Genomic DNA, 27,983 nt, shown 5'->3' on the forward strand with positions numbered 1-27,983 from the left:
CTCTGCGTCTTCCCATTCCTATGGAGCCTTCATTCATCATGGTATCTCCTTCCTTCTTTTCCCACTCTGATCCAGCTAGGGCCTCCTGCTCCCCTAAGCTCTCTTTTCCCAAACCATTGCCCTCCATTACCCCCCTCTCTTCAGTATGCTCATGTAGATCTCATCTATTTCTCCATTGCTGGGCAGTCCCTGTGTCTTTCCTAGGGTCGCCTTTACTAGCTAGCCTCCCTGGAGCTGTGAGTTGCAGTCTGGTTATCCTTTGCTTTACATCTAGTATCCATTTATAAATGAGTACATACCATGTTTGTCCTTCTGAGTCTGGGTTACCTCACTCAAGTTGATATTTTCTAGTTCCATCTATTTGCCTGCAAACCTCATGATGTCATTGTTTTTCTCTGCTGAGTAGTACCCCATTGTGTATATGTACCACATTTTCTTTACCCATTCTTCAGTTGAGGGGCATCTAGGTTGTTTCCAGGTTCTGGCTATTACAAATAATGCTGCTATGAACATAGTTGAGCATGTGTCTTTGTGGTATGATTCAGCATTCCTTGGGTATATGCCCAAGAGTGGTATAGCTGGGTCTTGAGGGAAATTGATTTCTAATTTTCTGAGAAAGAACCATACTGATTTCCAAAGTGGCTGTACAAGTTTGCATTCCCACCAACAGTGTAGGAGTGTTCCCCTTGCTCCACATCCTCTCCAACATAAACTGTCTTCAGTGTTTTTGATCTTAGCCATTCTGACAGGTGTAAGATGGTATCTCAGATTCATTTTAACTTGCATTTCCGTGATGACTAACGATGTTGAGCATTGCCTTAAATGTCTTTCAGTCATTTGAGATTCTTCTGTTGAGAATTCTGTTTAGCTCTATAGCCCATTTTTAAATTGGAATGTTAGGAATTTTGATGTCTAGTTTCTTGAGTTCTTTATATATTCTGGAGATCAGCCCTCTGTCAGATGTGGTGTTAGTGAAGATCTTTTCCAATTTTGTAGGCTGTCGTTTTGTCTTATTGACCATGTCCTTTGCCCTACTAAAGCTTCTCAGTTTCAAGAGGTCCCATTTATTAATTATTGCTCTAAGTGTCTGTGCCTCTGGTGTTATATGTAGGAAGTGATCTCCTGTGCCAATGCGTTCAAGACTACTTCCTACTTTCTCTTCTCTCAGGTTCAGAGTAACTGGACGTATGTTGAGGTCTTTGACCCAGTTGGACTTGAGTTTTGTGCACAGTGACAGATATGGATCTATTTGCAATCTTCTACATGTTGACATCCAGTTATGCCAGCACCTTTTGTTGAAGATGCTTTCTTTTTTCCATTGTATAGTTTTGGATTCTTTGTCAAAAATTAGATGTTCATATATGTTCGGATTATTGTCAGGGTCTTCAGTTCAATTCCATTGGTCCACATGTCAGTTTTTATGCTAGTACCAAGCTGTTTTTATTACTGTAGCTCTATAGTAGAGCTTGAAGTCAGGAATGGTGATGCCTCCAAAGGTTGTTTTATTGTACAGGATTCTTTTGGCTATGCTGGGTTTTTTGTTTTTCCATATGAAGTGGAGTATTGTTCTTTCCAGGTCTGTGAGGAATTGTGTTGGGATTTTGATGGGGATTACATTGAATCTGTAGATTGCTTTTAGTAAGATTGCCATTTTTACTATGTTAATCCTACCTATTCATGAGCATGGGAGATCTTTTCATTTTCTGACATCTTCTTCAATTTTTTTCTTCAAGGACTTAAAATTCTTGTCATAAAGGTCCTTTGCTTGCTTAGTTAGAGTTACCCCAAGGTATTTTATATACTTTGTGGCTATTGTAAAGGGTGATGTTTCTCTGATTTCTTTCTCAGTCCGTTTATCATTTGTATATAGGAGGGCTACTGATTTTTTTGAATTAATATCATATCCTGCCACATTACTGAAGGTGTTTATCAGCTGTAAGAGTTCCTTGGTCAAATTTTTGGGGTCACTTATGTATACTATCATGTCATCTGCAAATAGTGAATGTTTGACTTCTTCCTTTACAATTTGTATCCCCTTGATCTTCTTTTGTTGTCTTATTGCTCTAGCTAGAACTTCAAGTACTATATTGAATAAATATGGGGAGAGTGGAGGAGCCTTGTCTTGTTCCTGATTTTAGAGGAATCACTTTGAGTTTCTCTACATTTATTTTGATGTTGGCTGTTGGCTTGCTGTAAATTGCCTTTATTATGTTTATGTATGTTCCCTGTATTCCTGATCTTTCCAAGACCTTTATCATGAAGGGGTATTGGATTTTGTCAAAGGCCTTTTCAGCATCTAATGAAATGATCATGTGTTTTTTTCTGTTTGTTTATATGGTGTATTACATTGACAGACTTTCCTATATTGAACAAACCTTGCATCTCTGTGATGAAGCCTACTTTTTCATGGTGGATAATTGTTTTGATGTGTTCTTGGAGTCTATTTGCCAATATTTTATTGAGTATTTTTGCATAAATGTTCATGAAGGAGATTGGTCTGTAATTCTCTTTCTTGTTGCATCTTTGTTTGTCTTGGGATTCAGAGTAACTGTAGCCTCATAGAAGGAGTTTGGTAACATTCCTTCTGTTTCTATTGTGTGGAACAATTTAAAGAGTAATGGTATTAACTCTTTTTTGAAGATCTGGTAGAATTCTGTGTTGAACCGATCTGGTCCTGGACTTTTTTTTGGTTGGGAGACTTTTAAATGACTGCTTCTATTTCCTTACAGGTTACCGGTCTATTTAAATAGTTTATCTGGTCTTGATTTAACTTAGGTATGTGGTACCTATTCAGAAAATTTTCCATTTCTTTTAGATTTTCCAGTTTTATGGAGTACAGGTTTTTGAAGTATGACCTGATGATTCTCTGGATTTTCTCATTGTCAGTTGTTATGTCTTCCTTTTCATTTCTTATTTTGCTAATTTGGATGGTCTTTCTGCCCTTTGGTTAGTCCGGATAAGGGCTTGTTTATCTTATTGATTTTCTCAAAGAACCAACTCTTTGTTTCATTGATTCTTTGTATTGTTCTCTTTGTTTCTATTTTACTGATTTCAGTCCTCAGTTTGATTATTTCCTTGTATGTTCTCCTCCTGGGTGACTTTGCTTCTTCTTGTTCTAGAACTTTTAGGAGTGCTGTTAAGTTACTAATGTGAGATTTCTCCAACTTCTTGGTTCATGACTTTGTTGGCTTTAGTGTTTTCTTTGACTGATGAATCTATTTCTTCTACTGTATCTTCAACACCAGAGATCTCTCTTCCATCTCTTGTATTCTGTTGGTTATACTTGCATCTGAAGTTCCCAATCGTTTACTCACATTTTCTATTTCCAGTATTCCCTCTGTTTGTGTCTTCTTCATTTTTTTCTATTTCCATTTTCAGGTCTTGGACTGTTTCCTTCATTTGTTTCATTGCTTTTTCATGATTTTCTTTCAGTACTTTATTTTTTTCTTCCAGGACTTTATTGTTTTCTTGCAGAACTTTATTGTTTTCTTCTAATTTGATTTCCCTTTCCTCTAGTTGTTTATAGCATTCTTCGCATTTTTTTTGTCTTTTCCTCTACAGAAGCCTCTACCTTCTTCATGATGTTATTCATATGGCTGTTTTATTCTGCTTCTTCCAATTTTTGATGTTCAGGTCTAGATGTTGGAGGTGGTCTAGGTTCTGGTGATGCTGTATTGCTCTTCATTTGTTGTATGTACTTCTGCCTTGATGTCTGCCCATCTCCTTGTGGTTCGTTCTTGGTCTTATCAGCCCACTTGGTTCAGACAGAGCTGACAGATTCAGGAAGTCTCTCTCTCTTGTCCAGATGGGAGCTCTCTTGTCCAAATGGGAACTCCAGGGCAGGATGAAAGCTCTTCTGCAGAAGGGAAGTCCAGGTCAGGATGGGAGCTCTTGTCCAGACAGGAGGTCCGGGGCAGGATGGGAGCTCTTGTCCAGACTGGAAGTCCGGGGCAGGATGGGAGCTTTGTCTCTCTGGTCCAGAAGGGAAGTCTGGGGCAGGATGGGAGCTGGGGGCCAGTCTCTAAGTCTCAGGAAGTGGCTGGGGTCGCGGGCAGATGGGCGTGCGGGCAGGGCGTGGAGATTGCAGGGTCTGCCGGGGGTCTTGGAAAAGGGGAGCCTTCCCGGTGGGGCTAGAAGGGAACCTGCCTGGTGGCCAGAACCTGGGGGCAAGTTGTGCAGGTCTTCCCGGAGTGGCTGGTGCCCAGGGATGGGGTCCAGGCTGAGCCAGGACACTCACTTCTGGTCCAGAAGGGAAGTCCAGGGCAGGATGGGAGCTGGGGCGAGATTTCTCCAACTTCTTTATTTGGGCATTTAGTGCTATGAATTTTCCTCTTAGCACTGCTTTCATAGTGTCCCATAAGTCTGGGTGTGTAGTACATTCGTTTTCATCGATCTCTAGGAAGTATTTATTTCTTTCTTTATTTCTTCCTTGACCCATTGATGACTCAGTTGAGCATTATTCATTTTCCATGAGATTGTAGGCTTTCTGTAATTTTTGGTTGTTGAATTGTGGTTGTTTAAATCTGACTTTAAGCTATGGTGGTCCAATAGAATACAGGAGGTTATTCCAATTTTTTTTTTTTTGTATCTGTTGAGATTTGTTTTGTGACCAAGTATGTGGTCAATTTTAGTGAAGGTTCCAAGGGTTGCTGAGAAGAAGGTATATTCTTTTTTGTTAGGGTAGAATGTTCTGTAGATATCTATTAAGTCCATTTGAGTCATAACATCAGTTAAGCCCCTTATTTCTTTGTTAAGTTTAGATTTGGCAGATCTGTCTAGTGGTGAGAGTGGGGTGTTGAAGTCTCCCACTATTAATTTGTGGGGTTTTATGTGTGATTTAAGCTTTAGTAATGTTTCTTTTACATATGTGGGTGCCCTTGTGTTTGGGGCATAAATGTTTAGAATTGAAACTTCATTTTGGTGGATCTTTCCTGTGATGAGTATGTAATGTCCTTCTTGATTTCTTTTGATTGATTTTAGTTTGAAGTCTATTTTGTTGGATATTAGGATAGCTACACCAGCTTGCTTCTTAAGACCATTTGATTCGAAAGACTTTTCCCAGCCTTTTATTCTGAGATAGTCTCTATCTTTGAAATTGAGGTGTGTTTCTTGTATATAACAGAAAGTTGGGTCCTGCTTTCATATACATTCTGTTAACCTGTGTCTTTTTTTTGTTTGTTTGTTTTTTGTTTTTTGTTTTTTCGAGACAGGGTTTCTCTGTGTAGCTTTGCGCCTTTCCTGGAACTCACTTGGTAGCCCAGGCTGGCCTCGAACTCACAGAGATCCACCTGGCTCTGCCTCCCGAATGCTGGGATTAAAGGCGTGCGCCACCACCGCCCGGCCAACCTGTGTCTTTTTATAGGTGAATTAAGTCCATTGATATTAAGGGATATTAATGACCAGTGATTGTTAGATCCTGTTATCTTTTGGTGGTTGTGTGTGTGTGTGTTTCTCTTCTTTGGGATTTACTGCTGTGGGGTTATCTATTGCCTAAGTTTTTGTGGGTGTATCTGACTTCCTTAGGTTGGAATTTTCCTTCTAGTGCTTTCTATAGGGCTGGATTTATGGATAGGTATTGTTTAAATCTGGTTTTGTCTTGGAATGTCTTGTTCACTCCATCTATGGAGATTGAAAGTTTGCTGGGTGTATTAGTCTAGGCTGGCATCCATGGTCTCTTAGTGTTTGCATTACATCTGTCCAGAACCTTCTAGCTTTCAAAGTCTCCATTAAGAATCCAGGTGTTATTCTGATGGGTTTGCCTTTATAAGTCACTTGGCCGTTTTCCTTTGCTGCTCTTAATATTCTTTCTTTATTCTGTAGGTTTAGTTGTTCAATTATTATGTGGCAAGGGGACTTTTTTAAGGGTCTAGTCTGTTTGGTGTTCTATAGGCCTTTTTTTTTTTAAATCTTCATAAGTATTTCCGCCTTTAAGTTGGAAATTTTCTTCTATGATCTTGTTGAATATATTTTCTGTTCCTTTTGAGTTTGTATTCTTCTCCTTCTTCTATCCCCATTAATCTTAGGTTTGGACTTTTCATGGTATCCCAGATTTCCTGGATGTTTTGTGTTATGACCTTTTCGGCTTTGGTATTTTCTTTGACTGACAAATAAATTTCTTCTATTGTATCTTGTACACCAGAGATTCTCTCTTCCATCTCTTGTTTCTGTTGTTTATGCTTGCATCTGTGTTTCCTGTTCGTTTACCCAGATTTTCTATTTCCAGCATTCCCTCTGTTTGTGTCTTCTTCATTGTTTCCCTTTTCCTTTTCATGTCTTGAACTGTTTCCCTCACATGTTTAATTGCTTTTTCATGGTTTTCTTGGCTTTCTTTAAGGGATTTGTTAGTTTCTTCCAATTTTTTATTTGTTTTTTCCTCAATTTCATTTTTCATTTTTTCTTGAAAGGTCTCTAACATCTTCAAGATGCTATTCTTAGGTTTGCTTTCTTCTGCTTCTTCTACATTGTGATGTTCAGGTCTTGCTGTTGTAGGAGTGCTAGCTTCTGGTGATGCTGTATTGCTCTTTATGTTGTATGTATTTTTGCCTTAATGTCTGCTCATCTCCTCCTCTAGTAGGTATAGGAGGTGGTGGTGTCTGAGCGAGTTGCTTGTGTCTGTGTTTCAGCGGGGCCTTCTGGATCCAATTTTAGCTCTTTGTCTAATTGGAGCTGGCAGATTTTGTGTCTCATGGAGCTGCTCTTGGTCTTATGGGTGCTCTTGGTTCAGTCAGAGCTGACAGATTCTGTGTTTCAGGAAGCCTTTCTTGGTCCAATGATAGGTGGTAGATTCTATGTCTCAGAAAGCCACTCTTGGTTTAATGAGGGCTGGCAGATTCCCTGTCTCAGGTTACTCTTGGTCCAATGGGAGCTCTTCGTCCAGTGGGAATTGTTGGTTTGGTTTCTGTGCCTCAGAAAGTTACTCTTGGTCCAATGAGAGCTGGCCGTTTGGTTTCCTTGACTCAGGAAGTTGCTGGGGTCTCAGACAGATGGGTATTGGGGCAGGACATGTAGATTGCAGAGTCCAGTGGGGAGTTTTGGTGAGGGGGGGCCTTCGCGCAGGAGTTTTGCCTGCTGGCTAGCAACTGGGACAGAGTTGGGGGGGGCGCTCCAGGGGACTAGTTGTGTTCCAGGGGTGGGTCCTAGGGGCAGGACTCTCTGGGTATGACTGCATTTCTTGATGAGGTGTGCAAACTACACTTATCTGTGGGCATAAGGACAAAAGTTTAAATTCTTTTTAGGGACTATGCTGGTTTAGTAAATAGTGGTTGTAGGTTTTCCTCCAAGATTCATGACTTCACTAGTACTGAGTAGTTAACTAAATTTCCAGTGCCAGGCATGGTTTTCTTCCTGTTGAGCAGGTCTCAAGTCCAATTAGAGAGCTGTTGGCTATTGCCAATGTATGCATGTCACTACTGTACTCTTAGGTTATTGTCTTTTAGATTTTCTTTGCTTGGAACCTTCACAATGGAAATGAGAATTGAAATTGAAATCTATTTTTTTTCCTGAATACCTTCTTGTTATTAGAATTGTTGAAAAATTTCCACTTTCTGGATCATATAATGATCCATTTCTTTGATTCAGAAACATGCTTATAAATTTCCCAGTCTCAGAAAGCTGGGAAATGGCAGAAGGAACATTAGTAAAGAACATTAGAAACATCTTTCACTCTCAGAGTTGAGCAGGTAAGATTTCATCATGCTCTAATAAAGACACTTGAATAATGTGCTCATCCTAAATGACCAGAGTGTCTTGCTGGTTATTTATAAGGAGTAAGAGAGATGATCTAGTTAATTATTAGCATCCTCTGTTAATGCTAGATAGGACTCACATTTATAGCTGTACTCTTAGAGTCTTAAGCATGGCACATGTTTGAAGCTCATGGAGGCATCTGATGAACAATCAGAATAGACATTTAAGAGAAAGGTACACACATTTTGGCTGAGATGCAATACTTCAAGGTAAAACAGAATGTATTTATTGGAGATTTGAATTTTAGTGAGTTTTAAAGTGACGGAAGTAGCTTTGTTTTTGTTGCCTTTGTTCATCTAAAAACAATTTGGGTTAATTTATGAACCCATCTGATTTTCCAAATGCAATTTAATTCTATTAAATAATTAGCATATTCTTTGAATGACTTCTTTCTTTTAGTGAGTATTCTAGATGGGATTATTAGCTTTCTACTCTAATAGCAAAAATAAAAATATATTTTACCAGCACATTGCAGTTGTCATAGACCACATTTGAATGATTTATAACTATTACTTTCTCAAAGCAAAACTTGAACAAAGTTTTAGAATTAGAAGTTAAAGTTTTGAATCTTAACTATTTAATAAATGTTTGTGGAAAGCAGCTGTTTAGTTTAAAACCATAAAAGAAGTATATGAAAGGCCAACAAAATAACAAACTTGTAATGTCCCACTTAAAAATAACATATAGTAGTATTAATGGAAAGTGAGCAAAGCTAGCACAGCTGTGTAATCATGGAGGCAGCATGCTTCTTTCACTGTGCTTGCCCTTTAAAAATGCTTTCTACAAATGAGCCCAGAAGGGGCCAAGTAGGGACTAGTACTTAACTCTTTGATATTTAAAGGTAGTACAGAAAAGTGCTAGTACATCAAAAGAATTCTTGATGCCATGAAGGCATTTGATATTCAAGATTAGTAAATTCACATCATCTGGATTTTCAGTGGAATGTAAAGTATAAAGATCATAAGGATTAAGACAGCCCTGAAAACATATATGCAGTTAACATTGTACAGATTGAGCAGATTCTATTCAGTTGTTTTGACTATATATGTATATACATCATATGCATCTATGTATGTAACAACAATTAGTGAAGAAAAAAGAGGCCATGAACTTGAAAGAGAGCAAAGGGGCATACGTGGGAGGTTTTTGAGGGAGGAAAGGAAATGGAGAAATGATGCACTTACATTATAATCTCAAAAAAACCCAAAGAAATTATTAAAGGAAAAGAGCAGTTGGTACAGTTAAAAACTGAGGTTCTATAGTTTCTTTCTCCTGTAAGATGAATTCTTTTACAGATGATATTTACTAACCCTACCTCAACTCTATTAAAAGTGGATGCTTTTTCTGGAGACATCTTGCTTCCTCCAAAGCCATAATTTTGGGACTGTTGAGCTCCTGTCTATTTAATAGAATCAGAGAATAAAACTTTCTAAAAATTTTAAGCTGAGTTAGTAGTGAATATTACATGCAGAGTTAATTTCTCCAGAAATTATCTGTTGTTAAACAGCAAAAGAATTTGCTTTGTGTATTTTAATACAACTAGGGCAGATTTTCCTCAACTTAATCCTCAAAGAATTTCTGAAACACCTTTTTAATGTTGTTTATTAGGAAGAGAATTCAGCTTGCTAATCATGGGTCAGAAAAGATCCAGGCACAATGAGGGGATAGAAACAGTTTGCTCAAGGTGTAAATACCCTACTACCTAGAGAAAATGCCATGTATTTGGCCTACCTATTATATTTATTATTTGTATCATCCACCAAATTCACTTCATGATCTGATACTCTTACTTGTTTTGTTTTACTACTCAAACAAATGTTAGCAGAGTTTATTAGGAATACTTGACCCATTAGGTCATTAACTGTATTGAGACATTTTGTAACTTACCACATACTCAATGGCTAGAAGTCTTGAAACAGGATTTGGGATGTCTCAATACCTCTTTATATGTATATTTAAAGGATGAAATTGGATGGAACACAGAAAACAGAGATATATGATATGTATTATTTTTTTAATATAGTCTCCTTAAAACATTCACTTAAATGTCTCTTAATGCTTTTGGCATCATTCTGGAGTTGGCACAAAGCACTGAATCTTGAAAGTGTGTTATTTTTAGTAACTTGATATTTGTAACTTGTAGGCTTCTTTTATGGAAAGTGCCTTCTGTCTTCTCCCATAATGTTCATAAAACCTATAGTTCCATCAAACCATCCATGCATGTAACATATTTGGTCATTTTTAGCTACTAAGCTGCTTAGAGCTTCCAAGATTCCATTCTTTTCTAAGAGAAGCAAGTCCTCAATTGGAAGTACTTAGTATAAAAGAAACAATATAGCACTTAGATTTGTATTTAAAATGTCATTTCATGTACATACATAGATCTGTGAATCCTAATCAAGAACCAAGACATAGACCAACATGAGTGGCTAATTGGTTTTTGACTTTGCAAAAGATATAAAATAAAGACAGAACTATTAATGCTCAAAAGCATGAAAATAGGAAAAAAATATAGAACTCACAACAGATTTTCCAAAGAATGTATATGGCATACATATGAAAAAATATTCTATATATGTATTTGTGTATGTGTATCATATACAGATTCACTGTAATTAATCTTTAGGGAAAGACCAATTAAAATATAGGAATTAAGAAGTCTTGGAATATACCAGGTCCTGTTATGCACATGGATGGTTTGATGGAACCATGGTTTCTGTGAGTGTTGTAGAAGAAGATAGAACACACACACACACACACACACACACACACACACACACACACGATGGTATTCTAATTGTACTGAAATGTGATTTTGATTGTATGTTAATAAATAAAGTTGCCTGGGGCTCAGAGCTATTAGAGCCATAGCAAGAGTGTGGCGGTGGTGGCACATGCCTTTAATCCCAGCACTTGGTAGAAGAGCTAGGTAGATCTCTGTGTGTTCAGGGATACAGCCAGCATTGGAGACATATGCCTTTAAGACTTGGGGGGCTGTACATACAGACAGTGACGAGGCAGTCACATGTTTGGGTTTACAACCAATGAGAAGACAGAACAAAAAGACTAAAAAGACGTACACACAGGAAGTAGCTCCTTTTCAGAGAGCTAGGACCACCGCAGGAGAAAGGGTGAGATTTTAGCTCTGAGCTCTGACCTCTTGGCTTTCTCTTTTACATTGGTTCTGTGTTTCTTATTTAATAAGACGGTTGGTTACATTGACACACACACACACACACACACACACACAGACACACACACATACACACACACATCCCACACATGTGTGTGGCAAATGCTTTATAAAGTATTCACTACCATTAATATTGAGGAAAGGGCAACTTAAAACTTCTGTGACATATCACTATTTAGCTACTAAAATAGTTAAGATAAAACATTGGCAAAATGATAAGTGCTAGTAAAGATACAGAGCAGTTAGAGTTCATATTTTGCTGCTGTGAGTGTAAAATGCTGGAGAAACACTCTGGCAGTTGTACTCTTAGGCATTTGTTTCACAGAAGTGAAAACTTATGTTTGCACATTAAGTTTGACATGAATGTACATAACATGTTTTTTGGAAAAGAAAAACAAATGAACCATAAATTCTAGTAAACAGACCCTGATATATCTATCCTGTCCATTCAGAAGAACATTACTCAGAAGAAAAAATGGGATAAACTATTGATGCATGCAGCAACTTTGATGGATCTCAAGTGAAAAACAGCCAATTCTGAAAACTTTTCAGTTGCAATGTTCTACATCCTCAAAATGATAAAGCAGCTTGAAGAAGTTTAGTGATTTCAAGGGAACAGAGACTAAATGAAAGTTGAGATTATAAAGATGTGGCTTAAGGGCTTTACTTAGTGGCTCAGGAGCAAGTCTGAACCTTTTCTGTGACAGAAATGTTATGGGCCCACATGAGGGAATAAAAACACACAAATTATACATCTTGCAGCATTCTTAAATACAACACAACACAACACCACACACACACACACACACACACACACACACACACACACAGACACCATTAAAGGAAAAGAAGCATGAATTTGAAAGAGAGCAAAGGGGGAACATGGGATGTTTTGGAGGGAGGAAAGAGAAGGGGGAAATGATGTAATTATATTATGATCTCAAAAGAATAAAAATTTGTTAGTAAAAATTAAAATGTTTATAATAAAATACAACAGAATAATATAGAAACCCAGTCATCTCTCCTCACTGGTACCTAAAAGTAAAATTAAATTATAAATATTCTTTTAAAAGGAGTTTGATCATTTTATATAGATGCAATAACTTTTAAGTATTTAAAAAATGAATTTGTGTTATAATTTACAAATATTGTATAGGTCAGTTAACACAGTTATAATTAATTAATTAAAAAAGTGTATGTATGATAGAAATAACTGCAGCTCTAGAAACCATAAATGAGAATATTTTACATGGAACAAAAAATTGTTTTCCCATAAACATTATTAAACCTTTCCATAATTCATTGTTTTTAAACCTAACATGGTTCTCCAGTGAAAATCTTGCCAGCCCCCATGATATTGTCATCATCATGCTCTTCTTCTTCCTCCTCCTGCTCTTCTTCTGCTCTTCCTCCCCTCCTCCTCTCTACTGTCCCCTCCACCACTGCCTCCCCCTTCCTCCTCGTTCTTCTCTCCCTCTCCTTCCTTCCTCTGCTCCCTTCTCTGCCCTTCTTCTCCCCTTCATTCTCCCTCCTATTGTTTGAAAACCACATCACATCTGAGTAGCATACAAGGTGACAGGAGACTTAACAAAAGTTGTTTTCTTACTAAAACCCATTGTTTTATCCTTGCACAGTTGGTAATGAAGAAAAACCGTATACATAATATAAATAGGAAGGAAGAGAACAGAACTTTTTCATGTTGAGATTGTTTTTAGTCATGGTTGAAAATTAAAGGTATCAGTTTTTTTTCTTTGTTTGTTTTTCAGCTACAGGAAAATACATAGGAACTTTGTGCTGAAAATGGCCAAAATAAATTGAAGCTGGGGAATTCTATAATGATAGGAAATGCCCAGAGACTTGGGGGAAAACAGAGTTAAAACAAGTTGTATTTTAAAAGATTGTTAGCTAGGAGATCCTCAACAACTTATTAATATGCTAAATTTGTTTAATGTTTATTCATATGAGAAATTGAACCATAGCACTTGTAAGACTTTATCTTGGTCACACTATAGTTTGTGTGTATATTGCAAATAAAGATCAGATTTCTTATTCCTATCTGGGCCAAGGGACTTTCTCCAATAGAGTCTGTCTCAAATTGCTCATCAAGAAGTTAGTTTTTTGATATCACCACTCAATGTCATGATGGCTTAATAGACACAAATATGTACTATATATGTCAAACATACATATGGCAAGAAATACTAATTCATTAAGTGTATAAAAGTCATGTTCATTCTCACCTGACCTGGATCAACAGGTTGATCTTCAAGGACAGGGTCTTGAGAGAGAAGGCCAGGTGGGAAGCCAGAAGATAAGGAGATAGGAAATAGAGAAGATAAAGTTTGCGATTTGGAGGTCTTGCCCACAGCTTTAGATCTGAAAAGTTGGGTTATCAGGATCCAAAGCCAAAGTTCCCCCAAAACCCTTGCCCCAGGTCATTACTGGCTCTGCCAAGCATGTTTTTGGTTTTAGAGAAGGAGCTGTGTGCACTCTCTGTGTATCAGGGCCTCAGGAAAAGCCTTGTACTAGTACTCCTCATGCTCAACAATGATCCTAACTAGGATTTTTATTCTGGGATAGATAGCTAAGGTCATGCTTTATATCAGTTTGGATCTGCTAAATTATGCTATAAAATACTCTGTAATCTTAATGGCTTAATGCTAAGTTTATTTATGACTTACTATACATGTTCATCATGAATCAGTACAGGCTCTGTTCATATGTTTGTTGCTGTAGACTTTGGTTGCTAGAACAGCCTCCATCTTGGACATGATTGGTTCCCATATCATGGAAAAAGAAACATCAAGGAAGTCTCATGTTGGCAGTTAAATAATCTATTTTGGAGGTGACACACATAATTTATACTCTGAGCTCATTGACCAGAACAAGTTACAGTCACATGGACTCATATAATTAAAAAGGAGCCAAGTACTGATATCCCAAAGGACCAGCACTAATTACCAGCAATTGAATATGAGGTATTATGGATCTGTAAGGGTCAGAAAAACTTCAAGAATCACTCAGACAAAAAAATTCTTGAAGGGTCTGGGGATAGAGCTCAGTTGGTAAAGTGTGTAGGTAGAACTTTCCTGTAGCATGAATCTTAAAGGTACTTATTAATAAAAACAAACCCAGGGCCAGGTATTGGGGTGAACACTGGAAGATCAGAGAAGCAGAACAAGCCACAGCCACCTCACCTTGCCAGTTCCTCAGCTGATCCTGTTTCCTCAGACTGGAAGCCTCTCAGTCCTCATCCAGAATGGGTCTCAGCTGTACTGTAGCTCAGAGCCTAAAAGCTTAACCAGGCCAAAAGCTTCTAGTTTCTGGTCTTCACACCTTATATATCTTTCTGCCTTCTACCATCACTCCCTGGGATTAGAGGCTCACTTCTTGGGATTAAAGGTGTGTGTCACCATGCATGGCTGTTTCCAATGTGGCCTTGAACTCACAGAGATCCAGAGGGATTTCTGCCTCTGGAATGCTAGGTTTAAAGGTGTGAGTGCCACCATTTTCTAGCCTTTGTATCTAGTGGCTGTTCTGTCTCTGACCCCAGATAAGTTTATTAGGGTGCACAATATTTTGGGGAACACAATACCACCTCAGTTTCCGTCCCACCAGCTGCTCCCAAATAAATACACTGAGACTTATATTAGTTACAAATTCTCAATTGATAGCTTAGGCTTGTTACTAGCCAACTCTTACATTTAAATTTTAACCTATATTTCTTATCTACCCTCTGCCATGTGGCTCATGGCCTGTTACCTCATTTTCTACATGCCCTGCTTCCTCTGCATCTGCTGGCATCTTCCTTGACTCCACTCTTTTTCACCCCAGCACCCTTAGTTTGGTTGTCCTGCCTGTACTTCCTGCCTGGCTACTGGCCAGTCAGCTTTTTATTAAACCATTTCGAGTTACAAATCTTTACAGTGTACAACAGTATTATTCCACAGCAAAACTGCTTACCACACAACATAAAGACCTCCTGAGTTCATTCCCTAACACTCAGGTAAAAAGTATGTAGTGTGCCCGTGACCCCAACTTTGGAAAAGAAGAAACAGGTGGATCCCTTTGGCTCCCCAGCCAGCCAGCTTAGCATAATCAGTGAAGACCAGATCCTAATGAGAGACCTTGTCTCAAAACATACAGAAGTCTCATTCCTAAATGGGATGTCTTTGTCACATCCCTTCTCTCAAGGCTCGGAGATCTGTGTAGAAGTGACACATAGATTACTGTAAGATCCAGAAGTTGTGAACAATGTCAAGAAAAAGTCTTTCCTAGACACAGAGTGCACATATTAACTCACAGAGACTGTAACAACATGTATGAGACCTGCACAAACTCAAGCCACACAAAAGTCCCATCAAGGAGGAGGGGAATTGGGCACAAATTCTCACCACTAGCCAAGAAGATATTCAAGATTGATAGCTGCTAGGAAAGGGAAATCTTTTTTTTTTTTTTTTTTTTTTTTTTTCTGATGGACTAACACTGAGTATGTAGCCATATTCCATGACAGGCCCCATACTCAAGAGTAGTTGGCCAACCTAAACCAAACTCCATATTTTTTGTTTTTCATTTTTATTTAAGAGAGAAAAAGAACATGAACTTTAATGTGTAGGTAGTTGATAGGGGGAGGATCTGGGAGGTGTTCTGAAAACAGGAAAGAATATAATCAAAATATATTTTATGACATTCTCAAAGAACAGATAAAAACATAAACTATATGGTAGATGATTCCTGGAGAGTGATACTAGAGATGGACCTGTGGCCTTCATGCTCACACAGGCACTTGCATCCTCTCCCCCATCCTGCACACCTATATGTGGACATCCTTACACATACACAAATAGAAAACTCCTTGGCTGAGTATGGTGGTCCACACCTGTAATTTCAACAATTGGGAAGCAAAGGAAGGAAGGCTAGCCTAGGCTGCACAGTGAGACCCCTTCTCCAGCTAGAACTCCCACACCCCTCTCTCCCAGCATCAATAAAAAACAACACAAACAAAGAACATCAAAAAATAAACAAACAAATAAGGAAATAGAAAAACTATATTGACAAGGTGTTCTTTGAAAAGATTTTTGTCAATGATTTAGAGATAAAATACAGATTTTTTTCATCCTTCATGGTTTCTCTATAAGCATAGAGTTCACCACTATGTGTAAATTTTGGGTAGGTGTAGCTCTTTCCCAGTAGTTTACTTTTGACACCCTGAATAGTATTTTCCTCTGTGAATACTAGGGACAAATCCATGGCTTTCTTGACATTCCTTTCTACACTGTACATTCTAACAAACTCTTTTCATTACTATCTGCTGATACATTTGATTCATGTTTCTCATATGGGTTTTACATCCATTGAAGTTGAGTCATTTTATTACATAAACATCAATATAATATCATATAGAATTTTTTGTGTATTTTCATTTAGAAAGAGGAAGTTTAAATGAAGGAAATGGAGGAGGAGAGGGAATTTAGGTTAGAGCTTATCAGAAGTAGTGGAATTAAACAAGTCCTCTGTTAGATTAGAGAGCAAGTCCCTAAAGCCTCGAGTAGTTGATGCCTGAGTAGTAAAACCATCGACTTTCTTTAACTTTCCTATTTGTCTTGATTACAGATGTTCCTAGATTTTGCTGAATATTTCTTTCACACTAATAAGGCAGTAGTTTTCACTTGGCTCCAGAGTTTCTGTTCCATACTTGGCAGGAATACCCATGGAATGATGTCCAGTCTCAATTCTTGTATATCCAGGCCCAACCCCTGATTGCCACGAAGAGCTTTCTTCCAGACAAACATAACAAGAATTTTTCCTACACAATAAGTCCCAAATTGCATAAGCCTCCTATAAATTTATTGGAAAAATTATCATTCTAAAATACTGAAACTTAACAGTCCCAACCACAGGGTAAAAAAAAAAAAATGAGTATTCTTTCACTTTCTTTTTCAACTACAACGTTTTTCCACAAATGAAAATGCTTTTATTGTTTTAGTCCTACAATAGTGACCACTAGTGAATTTTTATTTAAAAAAATTCTGCAGAGCAACATAAATTAATAAAAATTGAACCTCTCTTTATTTTTAGTAATTTATTATAATTACAATGTTGATTTAATCAAATTAAAGAGAAAGTAACAGTAAATTGGGCTACCTTTTCCTTATTTCCCCAAACCCACAGAAACAAGAATCAGTTTGGATCTTTCTTTATATAGTTTTTACTTTTGTCTTAAGGGATAATTCTTCTACATTGTGGTATCTAGGATATTCACAGGAATATCTGTTTGTAAAGGTGGTTGAAGTTTGAAGAAGATGTGGAAGACGGAGGAGAAAGGTGGAGCAAGCCCTATGTGGCTACGCTTTCATTGCACAGCCTGTTTGAGTTGAGAAGCTGTGTTCTGAATGGAACTGTGCTACTGGACATGCATGCCAATACTTTAGAAGAAATTGCAGGTAAGTCTTTTGTTACTCTATTTAATTCTGATGATTTCAGCTGCTTTTTATTATTCCTTTTCCTGACAATTCCATATATGTGTGAACAGTGAAAAATAAGTTATCATGGTCTGTGTAAGGGATATTAAAATAATTTTCTCCTATCCCTTTACTTGAAATAAAATAAATTGAATATGAGATAAACCTTATCTTGCTTATAAATAGTGATCTATAGCAAGAAAATAGATAGCCAACTTCAATATTTACTATTTTTATTAGCATATTTAGACTATACACAAAGAAACACACAGGAACTTAAAAGCTAGGTATACACACACACACACACACACACATATAGATATAGTGTCAATTTTCTAAAAGCTAAATTATTTTACTTTAAGGGCTCCAGATCCTATTAATTCATGAATGTAAAGCCTGTAGTAAAGACTGTGGAGTTAGTGCTTTCTAGACATTTGTTCGTAGGGGAACCTGACTTAGATATTGTTTCTGGGTGGTGAAACATTTACATCAGTAATTTTTTTCATCAGATTTTGATATGTTTTTAACAGACTCAGATAATTCCTTAAAGAGATTTTGTTAGATTTAGTAGCAGAAAATCCCATTTGTATCTGGCAGGTCTGTTAAGAATTTCTGGTATAATTAAAGTAGGATTTTCTTTTGGATGAAGTTAATTTAAAACATATCTATTTCCCTGTGTTTCCGGGAACTCAATAAATCCAAACTTCATTCCTCAAAATATTACTTAACCTTTTCAAACCCAAAAATCTCTAGATATAATTTCCTACCATGATTTATTCTGATGTGGAGATTAATTATGTCAAAATGCTTCCTACTTATATTCATATACATTGTAGGCAATTTATGGTCTGTGCTAATCTCTTTAAAACTCAGAATTATAAAGATTAAAAATGGAAATATTCCCTTTGAAGTGTGAATACTTTACCCTGATTCTGTCAATGAGAGTTAGAAGGAAATTAAAACCAAGATAAAGTTTAGTATCACGGACAAATTAACAATTATATCTCATTAAAACAACCTTTGTTACTTAAACTTTTTCATTGGAGGATAAATTAATAGCTTGTTCCATTGAATGCAAACTAAAGAATGGGATGGGAATGCATCATTAAAGATCATTTTTATGCCAGGTGTGATGACATACACCTTTAATCCTAGCACTTGGGGGTTAAAGGCAGTCAGAACTCTGTGAGTTTGAGGCCAACTTGGCCTTCCTAGTAAGTTCCAGACCATCCAGGGATATATAATATGACCCTGTCAAAACCAAAACAACACTAGAAAACCAGGTTCATATTATGACAATCCTTGGTCAAGAAAGTTAAGTATTCTATTTAGTATCCACAATGCTGTTAGTGTTGGCAGTCAAGTAGAATTTACCACTTCACATTCCTCACTCATGCCTCTTTCTCTTTGAAATTTAAGGCAATGAGTTTTCAGAGTATTTATATGGTAAATTTAAAGAAGACAGACATTTATTAAGTTTTTTGTAAAAAAAAATCATGCCTTCTTAGGGCTCTTGGTAATCAAGATGAGTTGATTATGCTAAAGCAATTATCTAATTATGATGAAAAATTATTCTTCCGTTTTCAAGCCTTTTTGCACTAGCACTGTTAGGTTTTGTAATGTTCTCTATTTATCTTTTTCTTCATGCTTCTTTTCTTAACAAGATCCTGGCATTGGGCTTTGCCAAGTTCACTATATTAGGCATCGTTGCCTGCTGACTTGTGAGGACTTGACTCTGGGCCAAAAGCCATTATGGTTCATTATCTGTTCCCAACTTTTCCAGTAATACTGATAAGTATTATTGTGGTGAGGAGAGTAGTGTAAGTGGTGACCGAATCAGATGCATGTCTTTGGTACTTGAGGCCCACTCCAGGACACTTCACACTTGAGCAAGAAGATGAATCTTTCCAGTTCACTAATTGATGCTGTAATGTGATTGTGCCTTAGAAATGTGGCTAATGAACAAATGAGTATTTAAAAAAACTTTACTTTCTCCTATGTATCCATTCGAAATAAAGCTTATCTCTCTGTAATTGCAAATGTAGAAATTAGTGAGTTTTATAGTGTTCAAGTGACTGTGATTCAATAGAATTTTAGTAATAATATATGACATTTATTTTACATATGATCAATTTAGGTTCTATTTAGTATACAAGACAGGAGAGTCATAATATCTTATTTCTGGATCTGCCTTAAAATTGTGTTATATTAGAGTTTTAATAAATTCCTTATAGTTTCTACTATTATGTATAAAATACATATTTTATACACATTTTTCTGTCACAGCAAGTTTTCAAAGTAATGTCATATGTTGACAGTTCTTTAGTTCTTTTATTTTGTTTTAATTCAGAGATGTTATAATTACTGATCTCCAAAGAACTAAAATATGAATTTATATCTCATCTTTTAATGCCATGTACTTTTCAGAATTGAATGGGACTTTTAATCACAGTGGATGACTTCCAAATACTCCACGCACATATTATTGCCAACTTCCAAATATTCATCTTTAACTTTTTTCCATTGTGAACAGGGCAAACTATACTCCTTAGTTTGAATATGGCCCACTGCCTAGTCTTGTAGGCCTTTTGCTCTGTGATTTGGGACATTTCACGTGGTTGAAAATGACAAAAGAAAAAGCTTTTATAATGTAAAAATTGTATGAAACTCAAATTTTGGTAATCTTTAGAAAGTTTTAATGTAGTTTAAAGACAAAGTTGGGTAGTTGTGACAGAAATCGCTTATCGTCTGGCTCATGGCAGAAAAAGCTTGGCCAAATAACTCAGTTCCGGTTCTGTACAAAATCTATATGAATTCCATCTCTACTGACAGTGATTGCTTCATGTCAGTCAGATGTAGAATGTTCATGCCAGGTGAAAATGAACCTTTTATAAAAGAGAGTGGCAAAAGCGAATCTGTTTCTTACTGGATACAAACAAGGATATTTCCTTGTTACTGCTGGCAGCACCTTATGCCCATAAAGGAAATAAGATTGTGACTCAAGTGCATGCCTATAGGAAGAGGAAGGCTACAGCATCACAGAGAAATGGAACTAAGCCGGACTCATTGTGATTTTCCTCTTCTGCAAGCCAATCAGATGAATCGGGTTAGCCAAGGTGCTTTGTACTTTCTGTTATTGACAAATCCAACTCTGTATCTAGCTGGAGCTGTTATAAACTGTGAGTGTGTTGAAGCCTTCGCAAATTTCAGAGGCCTATACCCTGATTAATGGAAGTTGCAAAGAAAATCCCCTATTGGGAAATAACTTACTGATTGTCCTCAATTTTTTAATCAGTGCCTGAAGGGTCATAGATTATTTTCCTGACTGTAACATATAGTACATATATTGTTATTCCTACTTTTCAAGTAATAATACTGTGCTTATTCAACTTTGTGAAGTCACACAGCTAGAATGTTGTAGAGAGTTCCAAGTCCCTCACCACTGTCTATTTTCCTTTCATACAAAAAAAAGTTCAGTTTTATTAGGGGAAAGTTTGTTAATATTAAAGCCTGCAGTGTACTGAATATGGCAGCAGGAGACAGTTCATTGGCATCTGCTTTACATAAGCTGTACCTCCAAAAACTATTAAGAGTTAATAGTTGATATTCTGAAAGCAGACTAGTTTTACTGAGGCTCACTGAGGTGATATTATATTGCTAAGGAGCTACAAATGCCATAAAATAAATGTCTATTTTAGTGGCATTCTTGATACTATACACAGAAAATATCAGTGTGCTCAATTCAGTCTTCTGAACTTCTATGGCTTGCACTTACAGTCCTCTGTTATCTAACATGTTCTAAGGGTACTGCTGGAGAAAGAGATGGCTTTGGAACAAATGGCAGGCTTGTTTGCTCTCTAAATACTGGGCTAGATGCTGGAGAGCTTTCCTGTGGTTCCTAACCTCACTTAGAGGAATCAAGAAAATGATTCTCTACTGGAAAGTCATAGAAAACCCACATTAAAATATGTGTAAAGCCAAGTGCATAGCTACTGTACACCTGTATGTGAGTTCTTGAGTGGCTGAAAAATATGTAGTATAAGTGTGAAACTAGCCTGGGTTGCAAAGAGGGACTCTGTTTAGTTAGTGTGATTTTCATTTTCTGTTATTGAAAGTTGAAAACTCAACTTTGTAACTACAGTTTATACTGTTATAAACTTTGAGTGTTTTGGAGCCTTCACAAGTTTCAAAAGGAGACATATACCCTACTTAATGGAAAGTGTGTGTGTGTGTGTGTGTGTGTGTGTGTGTGTGTGTGTGAGAGAGAGAGAGAGAGAGAGAGAGAGAGACAGAGAGAGAGACAGAGAGACAGAGAGACTATAATGTAATCATTTTTCAATCACAGACATATGAATTAGTTTGAGATTACCCTCACTATATTCCTACCCATCAGTATGAGTGATGAATAATATAACAAAATAATGTTCTTTAATACAATTTAGCATATTTGAAAGAAATAAATATTTTTTAAAAAATGAGTAGTTTATAATAAAAAATCATGTTTCCATGTAGCAATCCTATAAAAGATGAAATTTTATTCAAAACATCATACATTGAAGTTGTCAAAGGAATTCCTTCCTATTTTAGTATGGATAACATTCAAGGTGTCCACTTTAAACAGAAAAGCTGTGCTCTTTATCTTTCTCCTATCTTCAGATATGGTCCTTGACCAGCAGGTCAGCTCAGGTCAACTGAATGAAGATGTACGCCACAGAGTCCATGAAGCACTGATGAAGCAGCATCATCACCAGAACCAGAAAAAACTCACCAACAGGATTCCCATTGTCCGATCTTTTGCTGATATTGGCAAGAAACAATCAGAACCGAATTCCATGGATAAAAATGGTAAGTACTCTTTTATCTCTTCTATAGGACTACGACGTGTTAAATTTTTCTAAATATTTAAAACCTCTTATTGAAATTCATATTGTTTTAGTAGATTTGTCTTTGTGTGTGTGTGTGTGTGTGTGTGTGTGTGTGTGTGTGTGTATTATATATTGCTCTTATTTTCCCATCAAAATGTGGAAATTTTAACAAAGAACTTATTTGTAAAAAGGCTCCTGAATGAATACAATAAACCATACCTAATATCAACTTACAGATCTAAACAGCAAGCACGAATGGGGTGTAGCTGTCACCTTGACCCAAGTCTAAGCCCCTTCCCATAGCTGAGAAGAGTAAGACAATGGTTTATATTGTAGCAGCCTTCTAATTAAAACAGTAATGATCACTATGTATTGTTTAGAAAAAGAAGCTTTCTCTATCTAGGCCATAGTCAACAGATTCCATCACTGATAATAAAAAGATCCAGCAGTGCCTGATATGCCTCCACCTATCCGAAGCCTATTTTCTGCTCTTGAGTGCATTGCTGTTTTCATTGCAGCATCTGAATGTGCAAGCAGCCTCCTCACCATCTTCACACAACATCATACTTGATCACTATTATTTTCCAGTAACCTTGTATTTTTTGTTTTCTTCTCACATCCATTTAGTCTCTCATCATTTACATTAAGAAATTGTTTCAAAATTTCTTATGATAGTTTCATAAATGATATGAAGTTATTATTATGAAGATAATATGAATTTGTTGCTCTTCTATCAGCTGTAATTGCTTTTCAGTTCCAAAATAAAAAAAAAAATGACTAGGGTGTAGCTCAGTCAGTAGAGTGCTTGTCTTGTGTTCATACAGTTTTATCTGCAGCACCGAGCAAACTGGACATGGTGGTACATACCTGTAATCCCAGATTTTAGGTAGAGGTTGGAGAATATGTAGTTCGAGGTCAGCCTTAAGTACATAATGTTCATAGTCAACCTAGCACATGAGCTATTGATTTGAAAGCCAAGTAAACAATGAAAATATTTTCAAATTACTCATGAGGAAAATTGACTTAGGCAAATTGACTATAGTATATGGATTGACAGCACAAAATATTTGCATTACTTTTTTCCATTTTTCAAAAGTTTCAGGAATACTTTACAAATACATGAAGATGAGTTTTCTTTAGACTTTGTATTGTGCAGGAGTTTTCATACTACAAACAAAACAAATACTTAATGAACAGGTCAGTTTTGTTTCAGAGTATCTTCAGGTCATTAAGTACACTGTCTCAAGACAGTGTTAAATAACAATGACTTATATATTTCTAATTGAAAAGTTGCTTTTAAAGTATTTGTTTCTGACTTAGGTGCTGTGAGGGAAGTGTATATTTCACTGAAAATCTCTGTATACAGTGCTCCCTTTTTTAAAAAAATTATTAAATTTTTTTATTCATTTAACATACCAATCACCGCTATCCCTCTCTTCCCTCCTCCTGTCCCCCAGCCCTCGAGTCTCCCTTTTCTTATACTTGGAAGTTTTTTTAACTCTGGTTACTACTCTACAGCCCTTTGGTGTTCTGTTTTTGTCTGTTGGTACTTCACATTTCTGTATTGATTCCATGTCTTTATGAGACTGTATTTTCTTCTACTTATTACACACTATAAAACCAACAAAAGGCAGTTGAAAGTTTTGTTTTTTAATTTCTAATAAATTGAAGACAGAAATGAAATATAGAAGTTGCCCTTGATTGCATATAAAGCATTGATATTACATAGAAGCATGTATATTGATGTATATGTAAAGTTCATTAAAAGTGTTACAAGCATGCTATGATATGTATCAACTTATATTAGAAGACTCTACTATTTTGAGGATGTAGAACTCACATTGAGACAAAAACTATATTTAAGTTAATTTATATTCTAAATTATAATTTCATTTAAAACATAATACATATTAATGTGAAATTGAAGATTTTATAGTCTGAGATATAAATGTAGTGCTTTTTTTTAAAGGAAGCTCAGGGACAGTTTTATTAGAGTTTAAGAGAAAACCCCCTGGGCAGACAAGCTGTAAACTCTGGCAGTGACCCAGAGGAGGAAGATGGGGAAGAGAGCAAGAAAACCATGCTGTTGAAGCTATTGTTGCTATTACAATGCTAGTAATTATTTGATTGGACAATGTTAATAATTTTGACAAGAAATTTAAGTTGCTAGCTTCTAAAAACCTTATTAAAATATCCCATGTTTTAATTTTCCAAGAATATGGAGAGCTTTTGGACAAATAAACTTTTCATTACTATTATTGGAAATCAGATAATAGCATATAGACAAAAATGTGTTTATTCAAAGAGGTAATGATTTTACATGCTGCAATTTTTATAATTTTTACTTTAGTTTTTGCTGAGGACAATATTTAAATTTGAAATTTCCACTACACTTTAGGGGAAAGGAAAGAAGGTGTGAGATTTACTGAACTGGACCATTTATTGTCATATCTAGACTATCCACACTGTTGGTGTTTTAACTCCCGTTCAGTTGAAGGAGAGAGGACAGAATTACAGCTGTGAATCACACATCTACATGTAGATACATGTATATGTATCTACGAAAAGAACTTTTGTCTCATTTGTGAACTGTCTTAGTTTTTCTAAAAACGAGGATCTGAGTAATTCTGTTGCTGTCTGTACAGTCAACCTTTATATGAACACATACAAATCTTTCCAGGGCATGTGTTAGGGTAATAGGAACTTGAAAGCATGTATAATAAGATTCATATATCCAATTAAGTATTGTTGTGCAGCATTCTGTCAGCAGCAGTTTCTAAGCCTAGGCTTCTAACACCTCCTCGTGACTCTGTTTTGCTTCCTCACACACTTTACATAATTATGTGTGTTGGGAAATCTGAAAATATGTATAGACTTCACCAATTTAGAAATAAGTCTCCTACCCACAAGTGAAAGTACGTGCGAAAGACCTTTACTACTAAGGATCTCCATCTACTCCTGAACCCTGTACACTCACGAACTTGAGATAAACAAAGAAATTGGAATTCATAGCATAAATATAGAATTGCTGTTTCAAAACATAGATTAGAGTCTTAATTTTTATAATGTGATAGTAAAAAGATTCAATGGAGCTTAAATATCCAAAAGAGTAAATGTAATATTCTTTTTCTAAAAAAAATCTCTTCAGCAAAATGTTTTACTCTGAAAGATTGACTTTTCCTTTTTTAAGACAATAAAATTAAAATTAATAGTTTTTTAAAAAAATACTTGACAACAGAACATGTTTTTATTAAAAGAAAAAAGATAAAAATAAATTTTCTACCCTTGTATAATGCGTTTCTGTTTTAGGGTAAAAAAATTAAAATGCCCTAAAAATGAGGTGACATTTACCTAAAGAAGTCTGAAAAATAATTAGAATAGGTTTCTGTTTCCTTAATTGAATTGCTCCTTAAGTATGTTAGCTTCCTGGTTTTCTCAAGGGTTAAACCTCTAGACACTGCATTTCAAATGTAGGTCTTCCATGTTTCATATATTATATCAACAAAATAGCATATTTTATTTCTCTTCTCTTTCCCAGTACATGCTTTCTGTTTGTAATTCTTTCTTAGTAAGTTATGATAATTTGTCACTCTCACCTACAAATACACTGATATATATGTATATATTACATATATATGTAAATATTCTTGGTATTCTGCACATTCTCCTCAGGGTTAAGATGCAAGATGCTATGGATTCACCATGCATTTTTAATGCCACCATGCTGTGTTTAACTTTCACTTTTCATTAAGCATCAAAACTGTGAGAATTAAAATGACTGATTCTGATGTTTCAATAAAAAGTGACAGTTACATTTGGCAAAACAATGGTAAAAATAATAGAAAATAGCATCTACTTTGACATTAGAACCCTGTAAATTGTACTGAAATGAAAACTATCAATGCTATTCAAGCCATTTCTTGAATCTAGAAATATTTTTCAAACACAAATGTGACTTGCATTAGGTGATCAATAAATCAAAATATATTAATGCTTGTATTATCATTTAGGTCATGTATTCACTTTTACATGGAGAAATTTATATTGCAGTTTGATTGTAAAATGATGTTAATTTCCTGATCTATGATTTGATAATTCCTGGAACTCGCAGCTTCTGTAGTATAGGGTATCTTTATTGCCCCATCCATTACTATTAATTTCTAGCTCTTCTTCTTTTGCTTCCACATCTTCTCCCCCTCCTAGCTAGAATACTTTCCAGTTGCAGTTTTTATTTAGAATCCAGAAAGGGTTCCAGGACTTCTGCTAGATTCCTCTAATTTACGTTCAAAGTCTTAAGTGGAGGACATTTAAGACTGAGAAGGATAGAGTATGTTTTGGTCCCGGGTAGATTGAGCCCTTAAAGCAGTAAACACATATGTATTGTTAATGATATTTCTTCATGGTTTTTTTAACTTGTCTTATTACCTTAAAATCACTTTTATTATAATGCTGTACTTTTATTTCCAGATGCATTTTGTCTTTATATGTTTAGAAATTCATTCTTTTTAAAATATTATGTTATCATAAATAAGATAGCATGTAATATTTATTCTTCATAATGATGTGCACTGAAGGAGAAAGCTAGAATATTACTTTTTAGTATTGCTGGAGAGAAAGCACATTAAGAAATTCTCATATATGAAAAATGTTAAAAGAAAAATAAAATATTAATTATTGACACAATGTGTCTGTTTAAAAGCTGTATTATCATTGGACTATGGAAAATTGGTTCTATATACTAAGGACAAATATACTTCTATTTAAGGTTTTAATTTCTTATTTGAAACTATTTTCAGACATACCAGTTTTCAACAATTTTAACTGCATGCATACTCTTTCTGTTTTTGAAACGTAGTCACCTAATCATAATTTTCTAAATATTTATCTCTCCTTCTCCATGTTTTCTATTTCCATAAATAAATGTATTGTTGCACATGTATGTAACTTTGTCATTCATCTCTGTATTTCTTCATTTTGCTCTGTCTTGTGTCTGTCTCTAACAGGCTCATCTCATCTCTGTACCTCCCTCATCTCCTACCTTTTGGGTACTCTAAATGCGTTGAAGGTTCGGAGGTAGTGTAAACCAGCGTGGACTCTAGGCTAATAGTACTGCACCTCCATGTCTTCATCCCAGTTTCCCTCCACGACATATGATTGATACTGGATTAACCAGTAGCAAATAATGATACATGTCGGTAATAAATTATCTAGTTATTTGAATTAGACCAGATTAAAATGCTAAAACTTCTGTTTTATATCACTCATGCACACAGTTTACATATAGGAGAGAACTGTATGTAAAGACTCACATATGAGTCAAAGAAAATCAAACAGGTGCTAATATAAATGCTATACACTTTAACTCATATATAATGAAATACATTAATTTTCATTAAAATATAGAACCATATATTTAACAGATAAATAATATAAATTAATTAAACATGAATGTTGAATTAGAGAGGATGATGCGAAATATCTCAAATATTTACATTTAAATAGTCATAGGCATCAGTTAATATTAATGATATCAACATTTTATCAAGCATTGAATAATATTTTCATGAAATACAGAAGAATAATGAATTCATAGAAGTTTCTTAATGATATTTTAATGCCTTGAGATTTACATAATATGATAGTAAAGGCAATCTAACTTTATAGTACTATTTGATTAAGGGAAATTTTAGTCTGGACAACAATCAGTGGACAAGGTGA

The 27,983-nt window shown here is 35.8% G+C and overlaps 1 protein-coding gene across 14 annotated transcripts in view; it reads left to right on the plus strand.

Moving 5' to 3' along the window:
* Positions 1 to 27,983, plus strand: part of Slc4a10 (solute carrier family 4 member 10) — a 270,855-nt gene that overhangs the window by 145,794 nt on the left and 97,078 nt on the right. For all 14 annotated transcript variants that reach the window (XM_028865674.2, XM_028865529.2, XM_028865911.2 and 11 more), the window contains exons 5-6: positions 17,222 to 17,382; positions 22,057 to 22,245. In XM_028865674.2, the coding sequence (XP_028721507.1) occupies positions 17,222 to 17,382; positions 22,057 to 22,245 (350 nt within the window). The remainder of the gene's footprint in view (positions 1 to 17,221; positions 17,383 to 22,056; positions 22,246 to 27,983) is intronic.

This window comes from Peromyscus leucopus, chromosome 4 (genome assembly GCF_004664715.2).
Source record: "Peromyscus leucopus breed LL Stock chromosome 4, UCI_PerLeu_2.1, whole genome shotgun sequence".
NCBI classification, from domain to species: Eukaryota; Metazoa; Chordata; class Mammalia; order Rodentia; family Cricetidae; genus Peromyscus; species Peromyscus leucopus.